At 49.1% G+C, this 25,112-nt stretch overlaps 1 protein-coding gene across 1 annotated transcript; it reads left to right on the top strand.

The window, feature by feature from the left end:
* The first annotated feature begins 335 nt into the window (after window positions 1–335).
* CEP250 (centrosomal protein 250) lies at window positions 336–22,034 on the top strand. The gene is made up of 27 exons (XM_039711288.1): window positions 336–459; window positions 1,053–1,109; window positions 1,914–1,996; window positions 2,559–2,724; window positions 3,361–3,467; window positions 4,727–4,954; window positions 5,530–5,626; window positions 6,108–6,206; window positions 6,967–7,128; window positions 7,428–7,606; window positions 8,059–8,241; window positions 8,365–8,509; window positions 8,790–8,936; window positions 9,116–9,346; window positions 10,303–10,496; window positions 10,860–10,987; window positions 11,162–11,370; window positions 11,748–11,853; window positions 12,855–13,208; window positions 13,565–13,692; window positions 13,956–14,076; window positions 14,689–14,843; window positions 15,237–17,753; window positions 19,394–19,549; window positions 19,940–20,053; window positions 20,218–20,268; window positions 21,272–22,034. Exons 1-27 carry the CDS (start codon window positions 343–345, stop codon window positions 21,560–21,562), a joined length of 6,525 nt encoding a protein of 2,174 aa, XP_039567222.1. The 5' UTR covers window positions 336–342; the 3' UTR covers window positions 21,563–22,034.
* Window positions 22,035–25,112: the final 3,078 nt, after the last annotated feature.

Consider the following 25,112-nt stretch of genomic DNA (forward strand, 5'->3'; position numbering starts at 1 on the left):
AAACAAAAAACACAAAAAAAACCCCACAACCAACAACCCAGAATGTCAGTGATGAAGCATTTACTGTCACGGGAAAAAGAAGGGACCGAAACCAAGCCAGCTTTATTCAGCAGCCAAATACAAAATGAAACATATTTTTAGCAATGGGGTTAGCTTAACTAACTCTCAGAACAATTCCCGATGCCATGTGGAGGGCTCACTACCACTGTGTTTTCTGATTACACTCCCTGCCGGCGCGGCGCAGCGGAAGCGCCCACAGACAGCCCCGGCGCTGGGCCCGGCGCGGGCAGGCCGCGCCGCCCCTCACGGAGCCCGCGCTGCCTCCGGGCGGCCCCGGCGGCCATGGCGGGCAGCTCGAGCCACAGGGAGCTCAGCCCGGCCTCGCTGCGGCGGCGGCTGCGGAGCGCGGAGGAGGCGCAGCAGCGGCAGGCGGGGCTGGTGCGGCAGCTGCAGGACGAGGTGAGGAGCGGGCGGGGCGCGGCGGCGGGGAGGGGGTGCAGAGGCGAGCCCAGGGGGGCTCGGCGGGAACCCTCGGGGCCTCCCCGGACGGGCGGCGCCGGACTCGGAACGCGGGGCGGGGAGGCCCCGGGAGCGGCCGTCCCGCCGCGGTCTCGCTGCCGAGCCCCTCCCGATCTCGGCGCCCGCAGCATCGCTGCTGCTCGGCCCCGGTAGCAGCGTTTGTCCCGGGCAGGAGTCGGGCCGGTTTGCTTGCAGAGCAAGTTTGAAAACTCATTTCGGCCGCTTCAAGGACCCCCTTGAACGGCCAAATGTTGGCTCGGGGTACGTGAGGGCCGTGGGTCAGGTAGAGCTGCCCGCACCTGTCCCAGCGTTCTGCTTGCTGCCGCTGTCTCAGGTGAGCAGACGGCGCTACGGCTGAAAGAAACCCCGCCCCAATCTCTGTCGTATTAAATCAAGCTTCCCTATATTGTGGTGGCTTCTTGTTGAGCGTATCAGAATCACTGTGCTGGACAGAGTCAGAGAAAAGTTAATGTGGGGTGAGCAGAGTCTATAACAAGCTGCTTCTCTCACCTTCATTCTCTGTATCCATTCAGGTACTGCAATACCAGACCTGGTGTCAAGAGTTGGAGCAGCAAGTGAAAGCTGCAGGGGTAAGTGTGCTACAGGTTGTGAACTAAAAAGGGTGTATCTAACCTTCCCAAATGCAGACCAATAAAAAACCCTCCACAATCCAATTACAAGAAAGCAGATTTTTACTGTCTGAGGGTTTAGAGAAACACTGTTAGTTTTCCCATCAGTGTTTTGTCCAGTTGCCATTCTTAGAGCAGTCAGTAGTCTCAGAAATTTGAGTCCGGAAAACGCAGCTGAGGATTTTAATTTTGTGAAAGAGTGCTTCATTAGAGTTACATTTGTCCTGGGTCTCAGGAGAGGACTGTGCTGCATGTTACATGATAGAGCTGTCCTGGAGAAAGAACCAGTTGATACAGCTTTTTGGAAGTCAGGAAGGCTGGTGGTCAACATACAGAGCTGGCTCTATGCATTTCTTTCTGCTTCATAGCTAAAATAAACCTAGAAGCCAAAGGGTGGAAGAATAGGAGAGCATTCCCAGGCTTCAAGTCCAAATCATCACTTGAGGTCATGAAGTGAGGACACATAGCAGTGAGAGCGTGAGGAGAGCTACTCACACTAACACCCTTCCCTTCCCTTCCCTTCCCTTCCCTTCCCTTCCCTTCCTCCCAAAGTGCCAGTGTGGTACAAGAGGAGAAGCCCAGGGATGCTGGGGGTCCCCTGGGTGTGATGCAGAGCCAGGACTCAGCCCCACCTCACTCCTGCACCTCGTCCTCCACAGCCAGGACACCAGGAGGTGCTGGGACAGCACTCACAGGGAGTGTTGGATGTTGACAGTTTTGAAGGAAACACTATCATTTGACTAAACACTTCCTTTCTTCTTAAAGGGATCCCTTCCAGGCAGGTGGGAGGCCACAGCAGACCACAGCCTGGAGAAAGCACTGCTTCAGGTGGAAGAGGAGCAGCAAAGGTACAAGGAAGAGGCATTTCTTCATACTTGGTATCGTGGATGCTCATGGAAGTGAGGGAAAACCTGTTGGTGCTACCTGGCATCCCCTAGGGAAGTGGTTGGGCAAGGTGCTTTGGCAGGAGAAAGGTCCACAATCTGCTTTCTGTGGTGCAGTAATAGTGCTGTGTGCTGAATGGCTCTGCTTTGAGTGGGGAAGTGGGGTGTGTATTCTGGTCCCTTTCCAGCATAAATTGTTCTGTGGTTCAGTAGGTGAACAACTGACAGTGGACAGTGCTATAGAAAAGTGATACATCCAGTGACCATCAGCATGAAGAGGGGGCAAATTGTTACCTGTGGGTATTGTCAGGGTTGAAGGGGAGACCAAAATCATGGATGGAAATTGAAGGCTCAAAGCACAGAGAAGCAAATGAGGTTTTCGTGACAGAGAGACCTTAGTTAACACTGTAAAGTGCCTTTACTGCCTCTCAAACAACAAAGTCAGTGTTAAGGGAGCTGGAAAATCACAGGGATGCTGGACAGCTGTTGTTCAGTGACCTCACTGTTGTTTCTCTCTCTTTCCAAGGTGTGAGAATCTGGCAGAAGTGAACACTCTCCTGCGGGAGCACCTCAATAAAGCCAGTGAGGTTAATTCTGCCCTCAAAGAAGATGTTGGAAAACTGACGGTGGATTGGATGAGGGCCCGGGAGGAGCTGGAGTTGAAGGAGAGTGAATGGCGCACTAAACAGGAGGTGAGGATGGGCGAGGGGAATGGGAATGCGTTTTGTTCCTGGCATGGAGAACTTGCTGTGTGGAGGCTGTGGCTCTGCTGAGGATGGAGGAGTGTGGGATGGAGGAGTGTCAGCAGAGGGTGCTTGGAGGAGATGCCCACCTTCTGTGACTGCCCTGCTTGGTCAAGAAGATAGAGCTGGGCACTGTAGGGCAGTCACAGGAACACTTGTCTCTTTAATAGTTCCTTAATCCTTGTTTTGAGCAATTGAGACCAGAGAGGTCTGTGTGTGTTCAGATTCAAAGTGGCCAACACAGGAACAAGACAGGCCTCTTGTACTGACTGCCTGTTGTAAGCCAACCTGGCACTGGTCTTGAAAGAACTTGTGTTTGTGTTCCTCTGCTGGGACTTTGAGGTGGTGAATCACAATCAGTTTGCTTTGCTGCTACCCACTGCTACTGGAGAAGTGGGGATGTTCCCTTCTGGGCAGGTGGTTCCCTTCTGTGGGCCTCTGTGGTGCCTCTTTAGTCCTTGATGCCCCTGGTGCAGTAGTTACCAAAAGGCACCTGGTGATGGTGATTTACTCTCTCCTGTCTGAGAGATGTTACGGTGACAGTAAAGGCTGAATTGGCATTTCTTTTTGTCTTTGCATGTTTAGCTTTATGACAGCTACTTAAGGGGGGAGCATAGCCGTCTGCTCAGCCTGTGGCGGCAGGTGGTGACCTTCCGCCGCCACTTCCTGGAAATGAAGACTGCCACGGACCGGTGAGTGGAGGTTGAGGCGAGATCTCCTGCAGCAAACATGTGGCTTGCTTGCTTTTCGTTCCTGCTTTTTGAACCTTGGTGTTGCATTAGTTACAGCAGAGGTAGGATTTCCCCTTTGGCGGTCAGAAGCAATGACATTCAGCATGATTTGGGCTGTTCTCAGAAGAGTTGTTGGCTGCTGGTCTTCAGATAAAGCTGAAGGGCTTGGGCCGTGAGGACAGCAGAGGCTCTGAGCAGGTGATGACTGTGGTGATGTATGGGCATGTGAACACAGGCACAGAAATGCATGGACACCTGGGAAGAGACTCACTGAAGCTGTGTATGCAGCATATACAGTGGTCTCTTTTGTGAAATTTTAAAAACCTCCCTTTAAAAAATCTTGCCAGGTTTTTTTCCCACTGCTCCTAAGAGAAAGATGATTAATGCATATTTTTTCCCCTTTTCATTTCCAGCATGCATTTATTCTGGTCAGTTTGTATCCACTTACTCCTCTCCCAGCATTGCTGAGGGAAAGAATAGCGTCTCTACCCTGTTGCTGCATTTGTCCAATTTATTTTGCTTAGTTTGATACCTCTTTTTATGATTGTTTTCTTGTTCTTGGTCTCTCTGAGGTTCTTTTGTCCCAAGAAAAATAGTGTAGCCATAATAGTACCTTCTGGAGTCAACATGCACTTTCAAACGCTGGGTTACTGTAACCCATTTGTCTTATTTGACTATAAGTCTTCCCTGTTGTGTGGAGTCTGCCTGACCTGCTATTTAGTCCTTGTGTTGTTTGTGCTTTTATGTTACAGCATTTCAGGCTGATTCTTACACCACCTTTCTTGAAATGTTTTATTATATAGGTATAGTCTTGAGCTTCTTAGCAGTCCAAGTGGGGGTAACAGAGCACTCAAGAGCAGAGTATATAAAAGCTGGGGATTTTGGTAAAATTCCTAATATCTATTAATGATAATTACAGTATGCTAATAAGAGTGATTAGAGGTACTTGAGGCCTTCTGGCCTGTGCCATGTCTTACTTCTTATATCTGAGAAGAAAATAAACTCCACACTTGGCTACCTGGTAAAGTCATTGCTCAGCTGTCAAGATGTGTTCTTGACAAGTGTCCCGAGGTCCCCAAGTATCAGGTGAATGACTTGTCCCCAGTGAAGAAGTTACCTTGCCTGCCAGCTCTTCCTGATGCATGATTGCATACTTCAGAAGTGAATCAGCTGATAAAGATTTTGGAGTGAACATTGGCTCTTTCTTCGTTTCTCTTCAGAGATTTGTCAGAGCTGAAGGCAGAGCAAATGAGGCTTTCTGGATCTATTATTGTGAACTGCTCTCGCCTGAACTCCTGTGTGCACCTCAGGGAGTCCATCCCTGTGGGTAAACCTGCTCTGAAGGATCAGGCAGAGCAGCAAGTGGAACCAAAAATAAACCAGACAGCTCAGGAAGTGATAGCCTTACAAGTCAGGTGTGACATGGAGAAGAAAGAGCTTCAGGACAGGTAAATGTGTTTTAACTTTGTTATTGCCAGCATTATCTTTTGTGGCAGCTTCTTGGGTTCACAGATGGGCTGTGCTCACATTTAGAACAGCCCTGTGTCTGTTGCCAGTCAAACTCTTGCCTTTGACAGAAAGGATGGAAGAAAGCATCTGCCTGACAGAAATTCTTCCAAGTAAGACAAGACTGAAAGAGAGAGAGCCTCTGGTAGTGCTTTTGCTGTTAACTGATTCTTGGTGAAAAACTTCAGCACAAAGATAATGTTTCTTGTGTTTCTTCTACAGCCCTTTTATTTCTCAGGGCTGTGCTGAAGGAGTTGGGAGGAATTTGCCCAGGGCCACCATAAGCTCTGCAGCACCTCTGTGCTGACAATTCCTTGCAAGACTGAGTGCAGAGGCCTTTGGGGCAAGAAGTGCCATTTTGCAACATCAAGTGTATTAACCTGCAGAGATGAATGCTGCCTTTGCTGTGTTTCCTGGGTTGAACTTTGCTATGCTATGCTTTGGGGAGCTGCTTGGCTCTTAACCAGGTGCTGGTGTGCAAAGCTTTTGGAATGGCACGTAGACCTTCTCTTCTCAGGGTGATGGAGCTCTCAGCCTTGCTTGTGCAGTCTCAGAAGCAGAACGAGGAGAAGGAGAAGACCATGAAAACACTTAACGACACAGTGGAGATTCTAGTATGTTTTACCTTTACCTGGGAGATAGCCCAGTGTTTGCTCTCCAGTCTGAACACAGAGGTGTAGTTTCCTCAGGAGAAACTGTGTAAAGATGCCCAGTGTATGGGAATATCAGGCACCGTACCAAAATATTCCTCGTGTGTTCAGCAGATGTGGAGTCAGTCCAGATGCAGGAAGGGCCAGAGGAACTGCAGACAGTTCAGGTGTCTTGCTCTAAGGGGTGGCACTAATGCTCTTCTGCCTGTGACTTTAGGACTGTGGGGATCAGAGTTCCTTGGAACTGACTGTTTAATAGCAGTCTATAAAAACTAGCTTTTGGTCTTCCTCATAGTTTTACTAGAGAAGAAATAGAATAGGTATGGACAGGAATATACTGGAATCACTAAAGCTGAGACTTAGCAGTGTGGCTGCTACTGAGGATGGGAATGCTGCAGATGGGAGCAGCTCTTCTGTGCCCACCCTTTCTTTATTCTGTTCTCAGGAATCAAGTTGGATAGAGAAAGAATTTGCAGCTTCATTGAGTAACAGTGCCAAAGAAGAGAATCTTTTCCTTCAAAAGCTCATAAAAAATATCACTGAGGTGAGTACAGACCTGGTACACAGACCACAACACTGTAAATTTGATTTTAAAGTATTTGAGGAAGGCAACTGACTGGCCTAGGGACTAGAGATATATCTTATGTATTATCTGTGTTAACTGCCATTGCCTGTTTAATTTTTAGACCACTTTTCTGACACAGAACCTGCTGTAGCTTGTGAGTTGCTGTGCTGTGACAATTCAGTGAGTCATTACAAGCTGCAGTACCTTTGCCTTCACCACCCCACTAAGGTCTCTCTTGGACTGTGTTTTCGGAGTGTGCTACTCGACATTTGTGTTCCCATGTTTCTTGGGCAATTCACTCACCCTCTTTGAGCAATGAGTCTGTTGTTCTTCAGATCTTTGTGAAAGGTCACTGACTCAGTCGATGCACTTGCCAGCTCTGCTCCTTCCCTCAGTGTTCACTGACCACTATAATCTCCCCAGAACCACAACTTTCAGGGATAGCCTTAACTTAGTACTGAAGCTCTCTTAATAGAGAAGGGTGTAGTTGTCAGCTCTTCTACACAGCTGCAAGAAAGTGAGTGTTCAGGCAGCCTCCAGCCACTTCACACTTGTGAAGAGTAGCTATATTCAGAAATCCCAGGAGTACATGTAGCCACAGGTACAAACCTTTGAGGACTGAAGAAACCAGAAAATTGAGTTTTGAATTACTCCAGGGTAAAGTGGGAGGAGAATGAGAACAAGATAAAGAAAACCAAGTAAAATGAGCAAAGACTAACAGGTGGATGTGGGCTTTCAGATGGTGCTAGACGACAGTGACAGCATGGTCAGCATTATCTGCACTGGCAGTTCCCAGCATGCAAACTCTGGGGACATCTTCTCAGCTCCGAGATCTGTTGATGCAGGGCATGCCTTTGGACTGGTTCTGGAAGCACTGGCAAGGATGCGAGGGGCAGCACGGGTGAGAGCTTTGTGTCTTCCCTGGTGGCCAAGGTTCAGTACTGAGGCCTTGCTCAGGTCGACACCTTTCCATTTGCTCAGCCACTTGAGGCACTTCTTTGCACTTTAATACTCCTGCACTGCTTTGCTGGTCTTCCCAGCTCTGTGTTCTGCTGCTTTTCTCTCCTTGATGCCCACCCTCTCAGCACAGCTTTTGCCTTCAGAGGTGCTGTCTCTGCTAGCTGTTTCTTCCAGCTCTCTGGAGCCATCTTCCCTGCTCCTTATTGCTCATTTGTGTTTCTTCCCTGCCTGTTCCTGCAGGCCCTGAGAGAAGAACTTTCTGCTAGGCAGGACTCAAACAAATTCCTGCTGCAGCAACAGAGACATCAGGAAGAGAAGTGCAGGGAGGTGCAGCAAAGGCTTGAGCAACTGGAGGAGAAATGCAAGAAGTCCAGCAGCCACCAACAGCACCTTCAGTCTTTAGTAGAAACACTCAGAAGGTGAGTATCTCCTCCTCCTCCTGTGTCCCAGAGGCAATCTGCTTCCAGGTCTGGGAGGTCAGAGGTGTCCTGGGTGAAGAAATCACCTGCCTACCATGTGTAGGCCTCAGTGTGGCCCTTGAGCATCATCCTGTCTGGGTTTTTCATGCTCTACTGTGACTCCCTAGGCTGTCTGGGAGATGCAGAGCCATGCTGAAATAGAAGACTCCTTCTTCTCGCTGCCTTGCTTCCCTGAATTCTGTTCTTTGTGCACCCCTGCCCAGCCCCTGCTTCTCACTGAAGGAAGGCAAATTCCTGCCTTCCTTTCCCTTTGCCTCTGGAGGATTTCCTTGGGAGGGAAAGAGCAAGGTCTTCCTTAGCCCACTGCTCCCAGCTCCATCCTGGAGTGCTGAGAAGGGCATTGCTGACTCTTCAGGCCTCTTGGTTCTTCTGACTGAGCCTTGTCTCTGCAGTGACTGTGCAAACCTCGAGAAAACTAGGAAAGAGCTACAGGAGCAGCTTGGATTAAGGGAGCAAGAAGCCTCATGTCTGCGTCAGAGTAACGCTGAGCTGCAGATGAAGGAAGAGTCAGCCCAGGCAGAAAAGGCAGAGCAACAGGACAGGATGGAGAGAGCATGCCGTGAGCAGGAGCTCCTGTGAGTGTTAAAGGTTTCTCTGGCAGTGCTGGGCTTGGGGAGGCCCAGTGTGAAGGAACAACTGATGCCTGCTCCACTCTTGTAGCACAGACTGTTTTTCTAGAATCTCTTTCCCCTCCTCAGAGTGAAGGACTTGGCTGCACTTGAGGAAAAACACTCATTACTGCAGAGCGAGTTGGTAGTCAAGAGACAGACACTGGAGAAATTGCAGCTTCAGAAGGATCTGCTGGAGCAAGAGAAGGATGAGTTTGCCATGGCTCTGGAGAAGGTATGGACACCTTATTCCTAGGCAGCACTTCTGGGAGTGGGAACTGTGCCACCAAGATCACCTGAGATGCTGTTTCTGGCAGTAGAAGAGAGGGTCACTGTTGTTCTTCTTGGAAAATGGTGATCTAACCAGACAGGCTCTTTGGGATCACCGGTCCCCATGATCTTACTGGGACCTCTGCCCTAGGAATAAGTCAAAGACACCCAGGGGAGGTGGAGTGGCTGGCTGCAGTCCAGGATTTTGCTGCCCTTCTTGTCCCATTGTTCTCTTGCCTCTCCAGGCACAGCGGTCAGTGGCAGAGCTGACAGGGGCTCAGAACAAGCTGAATGCTGAAAGAGCTGATCTGCAGGCTGCAGCAGAAAAGATGAGCAGCATCAATGAAAGTCTTGCATTGGACAAAGTGCAGCTGAACAAATATGTATGGCAGGTGAGGAGAGTTGCCAGAGATGTGCCAGGCATTTGTCTCAGCCTTCTTAGCTTGGCACAGTCTGCACAAACTGACTGTGGCAGTGTTCCTTTTGTGTCTGAGCCAATCTTTCATAGTAATTATTCTATTTTCTTCTATTTTCCTCTAACTTTATTTCCTGTATGTTTCTGTGACTCTAGCTGGAGCAAGAGAAGGAAGTTTTGTCTGCTAAAGTGGATGAGATGGAGAGAGAAAAGATCTGTGAGCAGGAGAAGCTGAACTTCTTTGAAAGAGCAAACAAAGAGCTCTGTGCAGAGAAAGCCCGGCTAGAGCAGCTGCTGAAGGAAGCAGAGGAGCAACGGGAGGAGCTGTGGCTGGAGCTTAGTACACTGGGAGAGGAGAAAGCAGAAACCCAGGAGAAATTCCATCAGGTGACCAAAAGTATGATGCATCCATGTGGGCACTGGGCTGCTTGGATGAGGGAGGCTTTACCTGATGGATTCTGCAGTGGTTTTGTCAGGGGGACATGTGGTAGTGCTAGAGGTCACAAGGCTTTGCTTGCTCCTTTTTGGAAAAATGTGGATGGCTTGCAGAGCTGTTCCACAGTTCTCAAAGTTGTCCTCTGTTTCTACAGAGTCTTCTAGTCCACCTGTCTTTGTTGGCCTCTTTTTTGGCTCTTGATAAGTTGCAAAGAGAGAAATGTGTTTTCCATGAATCTGAGTGTGTGGCAAAAGAAACAAACTGGCAAAAGGATCAAGCTCTGTAGCTCTGAATCCTTTTTCTGAAAAAAAAAAAAACAAAAACCCCAAAACACCAAGTCTGCATGTTTCTGCTGATGCTTTTTGTCATAAAGTTGGAGCGTGTCCAGAGAAGGGAACAGTGCTGGGGAAGGGTCTGGAGCACAGGTGCCTTGCAGACAGTGGCTTTGGATATGTGAGGCGGTTGTACTTAGATGTGGGTTTTGTTCTTGAAAGAGGAAATGCCGTATATTCTCCCTTGATTCAGAAAGAAAAATTGTTGTCCCCAGCCTTCCTGAAAATGTCCATCACTGAAATAGATCCAGAGACAAATTTTGTTAGCCAAGTGGCAGTTGTGGAACGTGCACTGAATTTGGGTGCCAACACAGAGTTTGGAGTAGGGATGTTTGTTGGGAAGGAGCAGTCTGGGCCCAGGCAAGGCAGCAGGGCCTGACACAGCACTTCCAAGGTAACAGTGCCAGAGGCTTCTGGCAGCCCAGGCTATCAGAGCTGCATAGGGCAGATGCTGTGAAACTTGGAGCCCAGAGCACAGGTGCTCCTTGTCCTCTGGCTGCCTGCGAGGTGGCGCTGGCTGGCTCTGCACAGGGCTCCCGAGGAAGGGCTCCAGCTGTACCTTGTCCCACTTGCAGGTTTCCCAGGAGCAAGAATCGTTGAGCAGGGCTCTGGAGCAGCTGCGCCAGGAATCCTCTGACCAAGGGCATGAACTGGCCCAGGCATGCAGAGAGAAGGAGCTGCTGGGCCGGGAGAAGGCTGCCCTTGAGGGCCGACTGGCAGCCACAGAGCGCCACCAACAAGACCTTTCCAGGCAGCTGGCAGAAACCAGGTAAAGGCAGGGAGAAGACCCTGCAGAGGCAGGACAGGGCTGAAGAGCTGTAATGATAAAGGTGATAAACACTACACAGTGGTTTATTTTATCCTCTGTGCTTTTCAGATACAGATTTGGCTGTAGAGGCCAAGTTGGGCTGGGCAGTCTGTGCTGTGCCAGGCCATAAGGGAGGCCTGGGCAGTCCTTCAGAGGGCCCTGCTCTCTCTTGAAATGGCACAGATGTGCCTTCTCTGGACCAGTTTCCAGGTGTCCCATTTTCCATACTCAGGTGTGGGGATCTTGAGCCACGTCATCCTGGAACATCCAGCTGTGGGTGTCTGGAGCAAGCAACTCATGTCTCTCCATATTTGCAACTTGCAGGTCAGCAAAGGAGAGCCTGGAATCCAGGCTGTTTGCTGCTCAGCAGCAGATATCTCAGCTGGAGATCTCCAGGAACCATCTGGAGGCTCAAGTGTTCATAGTCACACAGGCCAAGGAGGTGATAGAAGGTGAGAATCTCATGTGCTTTGTGGTGCTGCCCCTGCCTAGAGAAGCTAAATACCTTGTAAAGCCACCTCTGTCCACAGAGCATCTTAGGAGTGGTGGGGCTGGAGGCCCTGAAAGGGCCTGAGGTCAGCAAAGTCAGTAAAGACCCTGACTCTTGCTGTTGGTTTGGTTTGCAGGAGAAGTGAAATGCCTGCAAGGTGAGCTGGAAGCAGAGAGAGCTCTCAGGAAGCAGGAGCAGGAAGACACAGCTCAACAGCTCCTGCAGGCACAGCAGCAGCATCACGAAAGCCTCAGGCTTCAGGGAACTGCTCAGCAAGTGGAAATAAAGAAGCTCCTGGAAGACCTGGCTTTTAAGCCTTCAGAGAGAGTTTTTCTGAAGTCAAAGGTTTTGGGGTAGCCCTATGGCGGGGTATTTCCCTCAGGGCAGCAGCCCAGCGGGGAATGCCGGCCGTCCAGGATAGCTCAGCGGGGGGCTCAGGCAACCCAGGCAGGCTATAGTGATTTGCAGTCAGCTCTTTAGTGATTTCAGCTCTTTCAGCATGCCTGGTGCCGCTGCCTTTTGTTGACATAAGACTTGTTAAACCCATTATTTTTTTATCTAAACCAGACTGGGAGAATCACAGAGAGGGTAAGGTTGGATGCACCACAGTGGCTCATCTGGTCCCACCTCCCTGCTTAACGAGACCCTGTACCACTAATTACAGCCCTCTGGCTTCTGCTGTTCAGCCAGTACTCAGTCCAGCCCATTGTGCACTCCTCCAGCCCCCACTGCCTGAGTTTCCCAAGAAGGATGTTGTGAGAGACCATGTCAAAAGCCTGACTGAAGTCAAGGTGAACAATATCCACTGCTCTACCTTTGTCCACCCAGGTAGGTGTTTCATTGTAGAAGGCAATGAGGTTGGTCAGGCATGATTTATCTTATCCATGCTGACCATTCCTGATCACCTTCTTGTCCTTCCATGTCGGGAAGAAGGGGCCTTCAGCATGAGGTACTCCATCACCTTTCCAGGGATTGGAGTGATTCTGACAGGTCCATAGTTCCCTGGCTCCCCGTCCTTGCCCTTTCTGAAGACCAGAATGACATTTGCTTTCTTCCAGCCCCCAGGCACCTCTCCATGACATTTCAAAGATAATGGGGAATGGCCTCACTCTGGTGTCTACCTCAGCACTCACAGTCTCATCCTGTCAGGGCCTGAGGACTTGTGGATGTCAAGTTTGCCCAGGCATTCACTAACCCAATCCTCCTTGAAAGGAAAGTCTTGCTAAGGGACAGTCTTCCTTCCAACATTCCTTTAGCCTGGTCTCCTGGGCCAGAGATCCCTGAGGGCACGAACTCTGCCTTCTCTGCATCCTCTGTTATCAGGGTCTCCCCTCCATTTAGGAACAGACAAAGACACATCATCCTTGGTTTTCCTTTTGTTACTGATGTATTTAAAAAAGCCCTTCTTGATGCCATTGACATCGTTGCCCAGATTTAATTCCAAGGTGGTCCTTGGTCTTTGTCTCATTTCTCCTTACTCCAACAATGTCTCTATATTAATTCCAAGTGGCCCGAGCCTGCTTCCATCTCCTGTGTACTTCCTACTTGCACTTAAGGAATGACAGTTCTTTGCTCATCCACTCAGGTCTCTTGTCCCCTTTTCCCAGTTTCTTGCTCACTAGAATGCATTGTTGAGTCTGGAGGAAGTGATCCTTGAATATCAGCTTGGATCCCTTTACCCTGCAGGGCCTGTTCCCATGTGCTACTTTTTTTGTCTACATTTGTTTCCACTGGAATCCTTGCTTCTGTGCCTTGTGGTTTTGGCATGCTTTTTGCCTGAAATCATTTCTCCTTTGTTGCTCTCCCTCTTGCCCACTCTGCTGCCTCAGGAGCAGCCCTGTCCCTGAGGCTCTGTGCATCCATCTTCCAGATCCGGGCCCTGCAGGACGCAGTGCTGCAGATGGAGGCTTCCCAGGCAACTCGAGAGAAGCAGCTGCTGAAGGAGCTGGAGGAGTCTCGAGCAGGAGAACGCTGCTTGAGGGACTCTGTGCATGTGCTGGAGGCTGAGGTGTCTGAGCTGCGTGTGAAGCTCCAGAGCTCTGAGAACAGAGCAGAGGCCTTGGCCACACAGTGTCAGGAGGCCAGTGGTGCCCACCAGGAAACTCAATCCCAGCTGGACAAACTGCTCTTGGTTCTCCACCACATGATCAGGGACAGCAGAGAGCTGGTCACTTGGAGCTCAGGCAAGTGTGGGAGGCTGGGTGAGCAGGTGGAGGGAGGGAGTGAGGGGGTGTTCCAGGTGTCACCCTGGTATCACACATTCACCCTGTCAGTTTAGGCTGACTCAGGCCTTGGGAAGTCTTGACAGCTTGACTTCCCTTGGCAAGGGCCAAGTCCATGTCAAGCCCAGGGCCCATGCAGTTGTATCTGGGGCAGTGTTGACATTAGTGGTCATCAGAATAATGACAGCCTGTGACACACATCCTGCTGCAAGGCAAGCTCTAAGACAATGACAAAGGCACTTCCTCCTAGGTAAAGAGGCCTTGTTTGTTGGAAACTACTGGATTAAATCTTGAAACAGAATGTCTTCTCTTTCCAGAAGAGGGTCATGTCATGGGCCTAATTGCTCCTCAGGCTGGGGATGTCCCCACAGAGCTTACAGTGGACAGAGTGGCAGCAGCACTGCAAGACCTGCAGCAGCACTTGGAGCATTCCCAGAAAGATCTGGTAATGTGTGCCCAGGGCACCCAGAAATCCTGTCTTGCTGTTGGGCTGCTGGACAAGCACTGTGCCAAGGCCAGGATGGGTGTCAGTCCTTGTAGAGGGGGTGGCTCAGTGGCATGGGGAGGAAGGAGGATCACAATCACATCTACCAGTAGAGTCCAGCTGCTCTCTCCCACATGGGCTGTTTCTGCTTTAGTGTTTGTAGCCCTTTGTCTCCTGCCAGCAGTGACAATGACAGGTGATTGTGCTCCACTTATGTCTTTCAGAATGATGCAAGGAAGAAGATACAGACCTTGGAGCTGGAGCTGGGCACAGCACAGGATCAGATGGAAAATCTCAGAGCCAGCAATCAGGAGCTGCAGATACAGCTGGAAGAAAGTCAGGCAGGTACAGCTTCTCCTCTCCCACCCACTGGCCCATCCTGTCTCTCCAGTGGGGTTCTTTGATGCCACACAGAGAAAAAAGGCAGTGCCCAGAGACGGCAGAGGGGAAAAACAACCAGCCGAGATTTATCCATCCAAGTGCCAGTGAAAGCTTTCTCTTGAGAAAGATGCTGTGGCTGGCAGTGCCATCTGGCTGTGCTGGGGCTGATCCCGTGCACAGCTGGTGCCTTTCAGGTGCCGTGTCTGTGCTGAGGAGCTGTAGCTGGATGCCTCAGCTCCATTGCCCCAATCTCCAGGCCCTGCCAGAGCCTCCAGGTTATTGGCTCTCTGGAGCAGCGCTGCACAGGCATCCCCTCTCCTTTGTCTCTCTTGGGTTGCTCACTCTGCACAAGGCCAAGAGCAAACACACGTTCCTATCCCTCTCAACCTTGCCCCTTTCATTCCTGCTTTTTTTCTCTGGTGGGAAGTTGCCTTCATTTCTGTCAGCTTTGGAGCCTTTGTGGTGTAGGGCCTGGTAAACACAGGCAGGTAGAGAAGACAGTGCTGTTGTCTCTGCAGGATACACATCAGTTTAACTTTGCTTTGCTTGTCCTCTTCTTCTCCTTCCCTGCTGCAGCAATGTTGAGGGCAGAACACCAGAAGACCTCTCTGGAAACTGCCTTGAAGGAAGAGGCCATTGCCCTGAAGGAAGAGGCTGTGACTCTTCATCAGGAGGTGGAATCTCTACAGAGGAAACTGGAAAACCTGGAGAAGGAAAGGAAGGATGTGCTGGTGAGATTGGCAGATGCCACAAAGGGCCATTTCCCAGCTATGTTTGGACCTTGCATTAATAGTTCTAAGGGGCACCTTCTTCCAGTTTAACTTTTCTAATTGCATTCTTCTAAATAAGGAGGGAAAGGTGTTGTAGTCATGTCAAAGCCTCATGCTGAGGCTGCTGATTTTCCTCCATGCTGGGCTTCTGTACCCAAGAAGCTTTACTTCTCAATGTCCTCACTGTCTCTGTTGACATTGCATGGTTTGGGGAATTCCTGGTGTCCAAACCCATGTTTGGATTTCTAAATATCTGGAAGGGGAGGGGAGAGTCCCAAGTTTGCTGTTCACAGAAAGAAAGGTGTTTAGCCTTGGCCATCTGAGAGCAGCCAGTGGGGAGAGAAGAGAGGAAAGCCAAGTGCTGATCCACACCAGCTGCAGGCAGATAAAGAAAAACTAGAGCATGAAATAAAACTTCTGGAGGAATCAGTCACAGTCTCTGAAATGCAAGCAAATACAGCAATAGACAAGAATCATTCCCTTGAACAAGAACTCCAAACTGCTCTGTCCATGTTAAAAATTAAAAATGAGGAAGTGCAAAACCAGGGGAAGAAAATGGAGATTCTTCAGAAAGAGGCAGCAGAGACCAAAGCTTTGCAGGAGCAGCTCACTCGTGTGACTGCCATCCTGTCAGAGAGGGAGGGAGAAATGAAGTTGTACCAAGAGCAGATGAGAATGTTGGAAAAGCAGAAAGAAATGCATAAAACTGCTCTTAATCAGGTTATTAAGGACATAACAGAGAAAGAACAGAAGACAGAATCCCAGCAGGAACAGATACAGGAGCTGGAGAAGCAGCAAGAAAAGCAAAGGATCGTTTTTAACAAAATGAGCCAAGAGCTGGAAGAGAAGGACCACGAGATCAGATCCCAGCAAGAACTGATAAGGGAGCTGGAGAAGCAGTTAGAATTGCAGAACTCTACTGTCAGCAGGGTGAGCAAAGAGCTGGAGGAGAGACACCTGGAGATCAAATTCCAGGAGGAAAAAATAATGATTCTAGAACAGCATGGTGCAGTACAAGTCAGAAATCTGCTTGTGGATCTTGATGATATGAAAGGGAACCTGAAGGAGAAAAGGTTGGAGCTTCTTTCTCTGACTCAGCAGATTCAAGAACTGGAAAAGGAGAGAGAAGATGTGAAATCTCTAAATGCTAGCCTTGAACACCTGAAAACTGTTCTTAAGGACAGAGAGAGTGAGTGTGACGCTCAAAGGGAAGAGTTAAGGCTCTTGCAGCAGCACAAGGAACAGCAAGATAGGCATCTGCAAGAGCTTCTTGGTAAAGTAGAAATCATGACACTTTCTTTATCTAAAAAAGATCAAGAGCTTGAGTCGCAACAAAAGCAAATGCAGGAAGTTGAAGAAGTCATGGAAATGCAGTTAAAAACTACTCGTGACCAACTGGAGCAAACCTTAGCAACCTTAAAAGAAAAAGACAGACTTATGGACATCCAAAAGCAACAAACAAGGAGCTATGAGGAAAAAAAAGAGGAACAGATTAATGTCTTGCACAGAGACTTAGAATACTCTAGGACAGTATTGAAAGAAAAAGATTTAATGATTGAATCTCAGAAGGAACTGATTGAGACCTTCCAAAAACAAAAGCAAGACTCTGAACAGCAGAAGCAAATTCTGCAGTGTCTTCAAATGGAACTAAAGGAAAAAGAGGAGGAAATTTTTTCCCTTAGAAAGCAATGTGAGGCATTTAAGGAAAAAGAGGAAAAGCATGAAGCTGAGCAAAGAAATTTCCATGCAACAACACTGACTCTGAAAGAAAAAGAAGACAAGATTTGTGTTCTGGAGGATGCCATCACAAAGTTTCAACAGCAGAAGGAAGAAACAGCAGTACAGACTAAAGCCATACTGCAGAAACTAGAACATGCTGAATCTTCGCTTGAAGCTAGAGATCAAGAGATAGTGTCTTTGCAAGAGCATGTCCAGGACCTTCGAGAGCAGAAGGAGGTGGCAGGCAAGCAGGTCAGAAGTCTAGAGCAGGATCTAGACAAAGCAAACCAGATTTTGAATAAGAACCATCTGGAGTTCCTCAAGCAGACAGAGCAAATGAACACGTTCCAGCTTCGTGAAGAAAGCATGAAAGTAGCACTAACATCATGCCAGAAGCAAGTGACTCTACTTGAGGAAGTGGTGAGGAAGAAAGATGAGGACAATGACGCTCTTAGGCAAAAACTCCAGCATGCAGAAGAAGAACTGAAGACTTTGCAGAATCTCCAGCTTAGGCTAACTGAGAAGAATGAAGAGGTTAGACATGATGGAGAGCAAGAGTTCCTGAAAGAAGCTTTCCCTGAGAGAGAAGGAGAGATCAAGGCTCAAAGTGAGCGAAAGCAGTTAGAAGTGGAAATAAGAGCTCTTCAGGAAAATCTCCAGCATGTTCAGCAGACTCTGACAAAGAAGGATAAAGAGATCAAGTACCAGACAGACAGAGTCAAGTATTTAAAGAAGACTCTGATAGAGAGAGAACAAGAGCTTAGGAGGCAGAGTGAACTCCTGAAAGAATTAACATTGGCTTTGCGATGGAAAGATGAAGGGGAAACCCTAAAGATACAAATCCAAAAACTCCAAAAATGGGAGGAAGAGGAAGTAGAGAAAATTCTCCAGGAGAGAGACCACCTCTTGCAAAGGCAGAAGAAAATTACCCAACAGTTAGAAGCTGAGAGGGAAGCCAATGGTGAAGAGTTGGAGTGTGTGGCTGCTGCTTTGAAGCAGAGAGAAAGCAGAGAACGTGAATGGAGAGAGAATGCTCAAGTCCTGAGTGCTGCACTGAGCAAGAGTGAAATGGCCAATGGGAATCTGAAGAAAGAAATAACCATCCTGCAGAGAATGATTTCAGAGAGAGACACAGACAGATTTCATCAACAGGTAGGCACTGGCATTGATCTTCAGTTCACTGCAACATGCCTGAATTATTCCAGTGGTGTTTCCCATGAAGAGGTGGGTCTCTGTCCCTGCCAGTGCAGGCCTGCTTGGGTAAAGCAGCCCGGGCTGCAGCAGGCAGCCTTGTCTGTCTGCCTGGCTCCAGCCAGAGACCATTGACTGCCTGATTGTTTCCTGGCACGCCTGGAATGACCAATCCAGCTCTGGAGCTTGCTGTTCAAATCAGCTCCAGGCCAAAAGCTGGGCACAGGGAGCTGTTTCTCCTGTGCCAGTGCTAGGGGAGGCAACCCATGGGGGTTTGGATTGGGTGTGGGAAGGAATGGAGCAGGTGAGCAGAGTGATGGACTAAACTGAGCTGAGTTTTGTATTGAGAGGCTGAACAGCAGCTGCACTGCTGGTGCTTTGAGGATGCTTCCTGAGATGGAAATTTCTGAGGGACAGCTTTTTCAGTGTGTTAAAAGAATGGGATTTCTTTTATTGCTTGGTCAGATTAAATGCTTCATTATGCATTCAGACATGTTTGTACTGCAAAAAATCCAAAAATCACGAAGGCAAACTTGTGTGTATTTTTCCAAAGTGAACTTATTCAGGTCCTGCTAGTGGAACAGTTGCAATAGCCTGTGATACAACTGTGCCAAGAATTTGCCTATATTCTAGTGTTCATTAGTATATTGGCATGTAAAAAGTGCTACTAAGAAAACACTGTATTTATGCATTATACATTTACTTATGACTTGAGAAATATTACTTGAAGCCTGATCTGGGATGCTGACAAGTATTGACATCTGTTGATGGGAAGTAAAGATGTGACAAGGGCAAGAAATGTGAAAAGAACATGAGATTTCAGTTACATCCATGTAGGTCAGGTATGCAAGAACATTCAGTCAGGTAATGCAGTGGCATCCACACAGACTGGTTTACTGCTGATACCAAGACTGCATTTATAGGTGCTCCAAGGAGCAGTTAATGGAGAAAGGCACAAAGGAGGAGGTGGCTCCTGGCTAAGTTCCAAGCAATGCTTATGGCCTGATTGATAACATGGTATTTTCAAAGAGCAGTTCTGTTTGCAGATACAGGTAACAGGTAAAGAGGATAGAGAAAAAAACTGTAGTGTTTTATCATTGCAGAAATGCATGCTTCACCCACATCTTGCACATTTGGTTGTCTGAGGACAGAGAATAGAACTGTGGGTAAGAGAATTTACAGTGATGATCAAAGAGGATGACCCAAGTTGTTAATTAACTTCCCCAAGGGGAGTAAACATTTAAGTATTTACAACTGACAAGAAATTGCTGAGAGAGAGAGAGGTGGAGACACTACAGAGCTTTGTAAAACCATGAAGTGGCTGGATAGGAAATTAATGCTTCCAGTCTCTGAAATCCAGAATGGGGAACACTGAAAAAACTAGCAGGAAGCAGATACAGAACAAAGTACTCAATTCTCCAGGGGGATTTGGAGGAGGGTGCCTAGAGAGAGGGTGTGTTGTTTTGGCCAGTGGACAAGGAGAAGAAGGGCCTTAGCACTGTCCATTTCTGCTGTGGTCACTCTCCCCAGTGTATTGATTCTGACACTCTTCTAACCCTTATGTGGCACCAGCTCATGGAATCTCCTCTCTGAATGCCCAGCAGGCTGTTGCTGAAGGGGAGCAGCTGTCATGGCTGTCAGAGAAGAGACTCATGTTGCAGAGCCTGGAATGTTTGCAGCGAGCAGTTGCAAAGCTGGAAGATGAAAAGGTGGAGCTCAGGCAACAAAACACTGAACTCAGGAGGACTCTCGAGCAGGTAAATTGGGCTTTCGCTGCCTCTGCAGAGCCTCAGGCTCCTCTGGAACATGGCACGTTAGCCCAGGCAGCGCTTTGGAGACCTCTGCTTGTTCCCTTGCCTCTCCCTGTCCTGCTGTGGCACATCCCTTTGTTTCTTCTCTCTCTTGTGGCAGCCCATGGCTTTCACAAGGGCACCTTCACTCCACTGCCTCCCTCCCTGGCCCCGTGTCCCTGCACACACACACTGGCCTCTCTTGCACAGCCCCCAGCGAGAGCTTTTTGCCCCCAGTGTTGTCTGGTGCAGTTCAGGGTCTCAGAGTAGGGATGTCCTTGCCTTGATGTCCAGAGGTCCTTTTGCTCTGTGTTTGCTGACAGGTTTCTGTGACCCTCTCTCCCATCCAATCTGCAGGTGGAACATGAACGGAGGAGACTGAAGAGATGTTTTAGGGGTCGGTTACTCCCAGATGCCTCTGGAATTTCTCTCTCCGAGTCTGACCAGTGCAAGTTGCCTGCTTCCAGACAGGTGAGAACAACATTTTCCATGGTACGAGGAGGTTTTGGTCATACAGAGGAATGATGGGAAATCCCAGTGGCAGCAGCCCTTCAGCAGAGACCTAATAGAAGTTGAATATTGCCTGTGGCTGTGACCAAACAGAATGAAATAACACCCTTTTATTTTCTTCACAGGAGGAGTCTCATGCTCACTGCAGTCAGCGCTTAGCTGAGTTACAGAACCAGGTAAGGAGTAGGAAAACTTTCATCCAAAGGCTGCTGTGGCTGTATTCATGTGCACAGCTATGCATGCTGTTACAGCCTGAGGTGTGTTTGGCTCTCAGGAAGTGAGTACTGCAGGTGTTGTCAGTTATGCCCCTGTTGGCAACAAGCAAACGTCCTTTACCTTGGTCTTATCTGTGACCTGTCTAAGATCAGGCAGTGGGGGAGAGAGATGGGATGAAATTCAGAACATTGGAAGTCACCTGAAAATATTAGAATCATAGAATCATAAAATGCTTAAGGTTGGAAAAGCCCTCTCAGATAATCTAATCCAACTATTAAACCAGCATTGTCAATCCCAGCACTAAACCATGGCCACATGTTTTCTGAACACTTCCAGGGACAGCGATTCCACTACTTCCCTGGGCAGTCTGTACCAGGATGTTCTCTTTTGATGCCTGTTTCCATTTTCCCTTGACTCTGTAACAGTGGAGCTTGCATTATAGCAGAAATCCAGGGACCTGAGGCAATACCAGAGGCTCATTATTCCACTGGGCTTAGTTGTCCACATTGTGCTCTGCTCCTGTGTAGAGTGCTCTGAAGTTTGGGAGAGTTTGCTCTCTGTCCCTCAGCTGCCTGTCCAGCAGCTCAAGTAGAAGAGTCCTCCAGAAGCTCAGGGGAGCAGCAGCTCTCCTGCTGATGCACAGCCTGTGGAGACAGGGGTTGGTGGCCCAAATGTGTGCTTTAGAAAGCAGAGTTGGATTCTAAATCCCATTGGAAGTCTCTCTGATAGACCTGTGGTGGCTGAGGGGTTGATGTGGGAAGGGTTTGCCAGCCTTGAACTGGACTTGTTTATCTTCTGAGCTCTCTTGTGTCTGGGAGCCTGTTCCTTTCCCCTTGCCCAAGGGCAGAGTGTTGCTGAGGGCTGGAGTTGGAGGCTGTGTGTGCCCCAAGAGCTGGTACCGTGGGGCTGCAGGTGCTCCTGGCAGCGTGGGCTTGTCTGAGCCGGGCCTTGTGCCTCTTTCAGGTGTCCCTGCTGCAGTCACAGCTGGCCCAAGACCGAGAGCACCGGCAGAATTACATTGAGAGCTGTGCAAGGACCAGCCAGGAGCTGTCAAACCTTCACCAGGAGCTGTCCTGCTCCTTTGCAGCTGTGCTCAAGGAGCCCAAAGCTGCTGTTCTGGAAGAAGAGACTCGGAAGCTGGATCGGTCTCTGAACCTTAACTCGGCACTGACATCCCTGAGCCATCAGTCTCTGGAGAGACAGCCTGAGCATCCAAGAGCCAGACCTGCCAGAAGCAATGATGACCTGAGGTAACAGCACCTCTGGTCTCCATTTGAATGGAATAATTTCTCCTAAGACAAAGAGCTCATGGATGTGAGAAATGGGATCAGCTCCTCAGGGCAGGGCTACTCCCTGCCTTAAACATCTGTTGGTCTCACATTCATCTGGTGTCAAACCTCACCTTATGTTGAGGATTAGGATCTATGAAACGTTTTTTCAATGAAGTAGATGATTTTTGGAACCAAAATGTGAATATGTGAGAACAACAACATAGGTAAGGAGAGAGAATGATGTATGGAGAATGAAGCCCTAACACAAAATGAATAATCCTTGAACAGTAAGACTTGTGGGTGACATCTGTCCGAGGACAGCTACTTAAAATAAAAGGACACAAAGAGTGCGCTACAAAGAATTAAAGGAACATAACAGTTTGTGTTGTTTGCATTTGCAAGCATCTCCTAGGGACAGGCATTTTAATTTTAATAAAACGTTTTTCAGAAGAAAATTATACTCATTTTTACTGGTACAGTGAGGCTACTGCAAGCTCTTACACAATTTCCGTTTTTGAGGGCAGAGGTGTTCCCTGCAACAAGTAATGGGAATGTGAGGTGTTATTAAACAAAGGGGTGAAGAGTGAAAGTAGGGATCAAAGCTCAGCGTGAAATGGGGCTGCCCTTCCTTCTCCCTTTTCTTCCCTTTTTCCCTCCAAAGCACTGGTGGCTTTGCCCCACCAGCCAGCCTGAGGGACAGCTCAGCTGCTCTCCACAGGCTGTCAGTGCCCAGCTCCAGCCCTGCCACAGCCTGAGGCCACGGACACGTGGGGAGGGTGTCCTGGTGAATCGTTAAAGCCAAAAATCACAGACAAAGACTCTCTAACTTGTCAAAGTTAGAAAGTGGTATGTTTATTACGCCAGCGGGTGGCACCGTGGGGATCGTGCCCGAAATGCGTGACCGTGCTGCTATCCTGAATAAGGATTTTTGCCTTCCATTTATTTCCCAAAATAATACCTATGCATAACCCCAGCACCTCCCATCCCCACTTGGTATTAAAATGAGTTTATTGGTCTTTTACATGTGCGCAGTTCTTCTCTCAAATTGGGTCAGTGGTCTCAAATGGGGTCAGTGGTTCCAAGGATGAAGTCAGGAATGTCTTCGTCAGGTCTCTGTGACCCTCTGGCACAATCCAAGCCCCCCTGCCTCATGATGGATTAACATAGAGTCCAGGTGCTGGGCATTGTTCTACTGGTTTCAATAGGTTCCTATAATAGCTTGCTTGCTCCGCTTCCTTCTATAAATTAGCTCATTGTGGCCGCTGCTCTCTTCACAGAGAGCAGCAGGCACAAATTCCCATGGATTTTTCCTGGGGAAGGCAGTGAAAACCTCAGAGAAGAAGAGAAAATAATTCTTACTGCTATTCACTGCTCCTGCTGTTTTTGCACATGTGGAATGTGTTACGGAGATTGTTTACCAAAAGTGATTTGGTTAATTGGACACAGGTGAAAGTTATTTTGAGTGATTAGCCAATCACTCAAAGCTGTGTCCTGGCTGTCTCAGACAGTCATGGGTTTTTCTTTAGTAGTATAGCATAGAATAGTATAGAATAGTATAGCATAGTATAGCATAGTATAGTATAGTATCTTTTTAGTATGTAATTTAATATAGTATTAGTGTAATGTAGTATAGCTTAATAAAGCAATTGTTCAGCATTCTGAATCATGGAGTCAGAGCATGTTACTCCCTGCCAGGGGGTCGCCTTTCTACGATAGCTCATAATATAACAATTAGCTTTAGCTTAAGCATCTAATAATCATTAACTTGTCGTTGGTGTATCTAAATTCAATATGAATTGGTTCTAACCCTCAGGTAAAATCTTAACCCTTTTAAAATCATGATTCACTGGGCAGGGGGAGCTGCTCTCCACCAGTGGCTGAGTCCTCTCCTTCCTGTGCTGCCCACACTGCTGGGAATGCAGCCCAGGACATGGGTACTTCCTGGGCCAGTGCAGGGAGAGGTGTCCTCTGATTCTTATCCTGTCAGAGTCTTATCCAGGAGGAAGAACCCTGCTCATCATGTGGACATGGAAGCCAAGTGTCTGTGTACACCCTGGTGTGCCCCTGGAGTGTGTGACCCCATCAGAGGGGAAGCAGCATCACCTGCATCACTGTGGTCATACTCCTATTGCCAGGCAGCCCCCACAGCGGCATCCCCGTGGCAATGGCCTGATGCCCCTGGGCCTGTATAACTGTATCCCCATGTCCCTGTCCCATAGCCATGGTCCCCTCACCACCCATGAATGTGTTCCTGCTCCTCTGCATCTGCTATTTCTGAGATAAAAAACCACATTCTTGTGTGTGCAGCAGGGAATCAAAACTGCTGGGCCAAGAGGAGGTGCCAAGGCTTCAGTGCAGGGGGCAGAGCAGAGCGCTGGGCACCAGGCACCGGGCAGCAGCAGCAGCAGCTCCGGGAGTGGGCAGCGTCCCCGCAGTGCCACCATGGCCCTCAGGCAGCCAGAGGCGTGAGTGGGGCTGGGAGTGTCACTGCGGGTTCGGGGGGGACACAGGGCATGGCTGGACACAGGACACAGGGGACACAGGAGTGTCCTGGAGGCCCAGGGGGGCTGTTGGTGGGGCAGGGGGCTCAGGGGTGCTGGGGAGAACTGAAGGGTGACTGAGGGAGGTGAGACTGCAGCAGTCAGGGCTCACAGGGTTCTCCTCTACAGCAGGAGCTGCACCCTACAGTCAGGCAGGGCTGGGCAGCAGAGGGAAGCTCCAGACTCCCTGGAACACAGAGCAGAAGCGCTTGTCAGTCTCCTCACGGATTTCAGGCCCTGTGCATGTGTGTGGCCACGTCCCTGCCTACAGCAGGCAGCTGTGTTTGTCCTGGTGCCAGGGCAATGAGCCCCTCCAGCTCATCCTGCCATGTGGAGCCAGGCTCTGGTGCACCTTTGAGGGAAACTTCCACCTTCTCCTGCTGATTCTGTTGGCATATTTGGATGAGCTTGGGTTTCTCTGGTTGGGGAATGCACACACTGTCCTCCTCCTCCTCCAGCTTGTACTGTACCTTCCCAAGGCAGACTCTCCAGAGCCCAAGGCAGAGGCAGCTGACACAGCCCACGAGCCTGCCTAGCCCAAGGAGACTGATTTCATCCACTCTCCACTGGCTGCATTTGAAGCACTGGGCCTGACCTTTTCAGTTGGAAGGTTCACTTGTGGGTGGGTCAGCAGTTCTTCCTGATGGCCTAAGGTGTCTATTTGCTGCTGGGGTTTGTCTTCTCTCCCTCAGCCCATCCCATCACAGCCCAGCCTGGCCCAGCACGGCCCCACAGTCTTTCTGTGAGGGTCTCTGTGTCTTCAGAAGGATGGAGAAGAGTGTTGGTCTTCAAAGTACCTTGCTCTTCTCACAAGTACCGCATGGCATCTCTTTGCTGCTCTCCTGCCTCCTTCATACTCTGAGAACTGTCTCTTGCAGCTTCTTGGACCATGTCCATCTTTTAATCTGGACGATCCCTACATGCACCAACTGAACCTGCCATACAACTGTCTGCATGACCCCCACCTTCGGGACTACCACAAGCGCAAGGACA

The sequence above is a fragment of the Passer montanus genome, unplaced genomic scaffold (genome assembly GCF_014805655.1).
Source record: "Passer montanus isolate IOZ18808 unplaced genomic scaffold, ASM1480565v1 scaffold249, whole genome shotgun sequence".
Lineage (NCBI taxonomy): Eukaryota > Metazoa > Chordata > Aves > Passeriformes > Passeridae > Passer > Passer montanus.

Coding starts and splice junctions, on each gene's coding strand:
- CEP250 (XM_039711288.1), top strand. CDS start 343: ATGGCGGGCAGCTCGAGCCACAGGGAGCTCAGCCCGGCCTCGCTGCGG. Junction 10,988..11,161: donor GGCCAAGGAGGTGATAGAAG/GTGAGAATCTCA, acceptor TTTGGTTTGCAG/GAGAAGTGAAATGCCTGCAA. Junction 20,269..21,271: donor TAGCTGAGTTACAGAACCAG/GTAAGGAGTAGG, acceptor TGCCTCTTTCAG/GTGTCCCTGCTGCAGTCACA.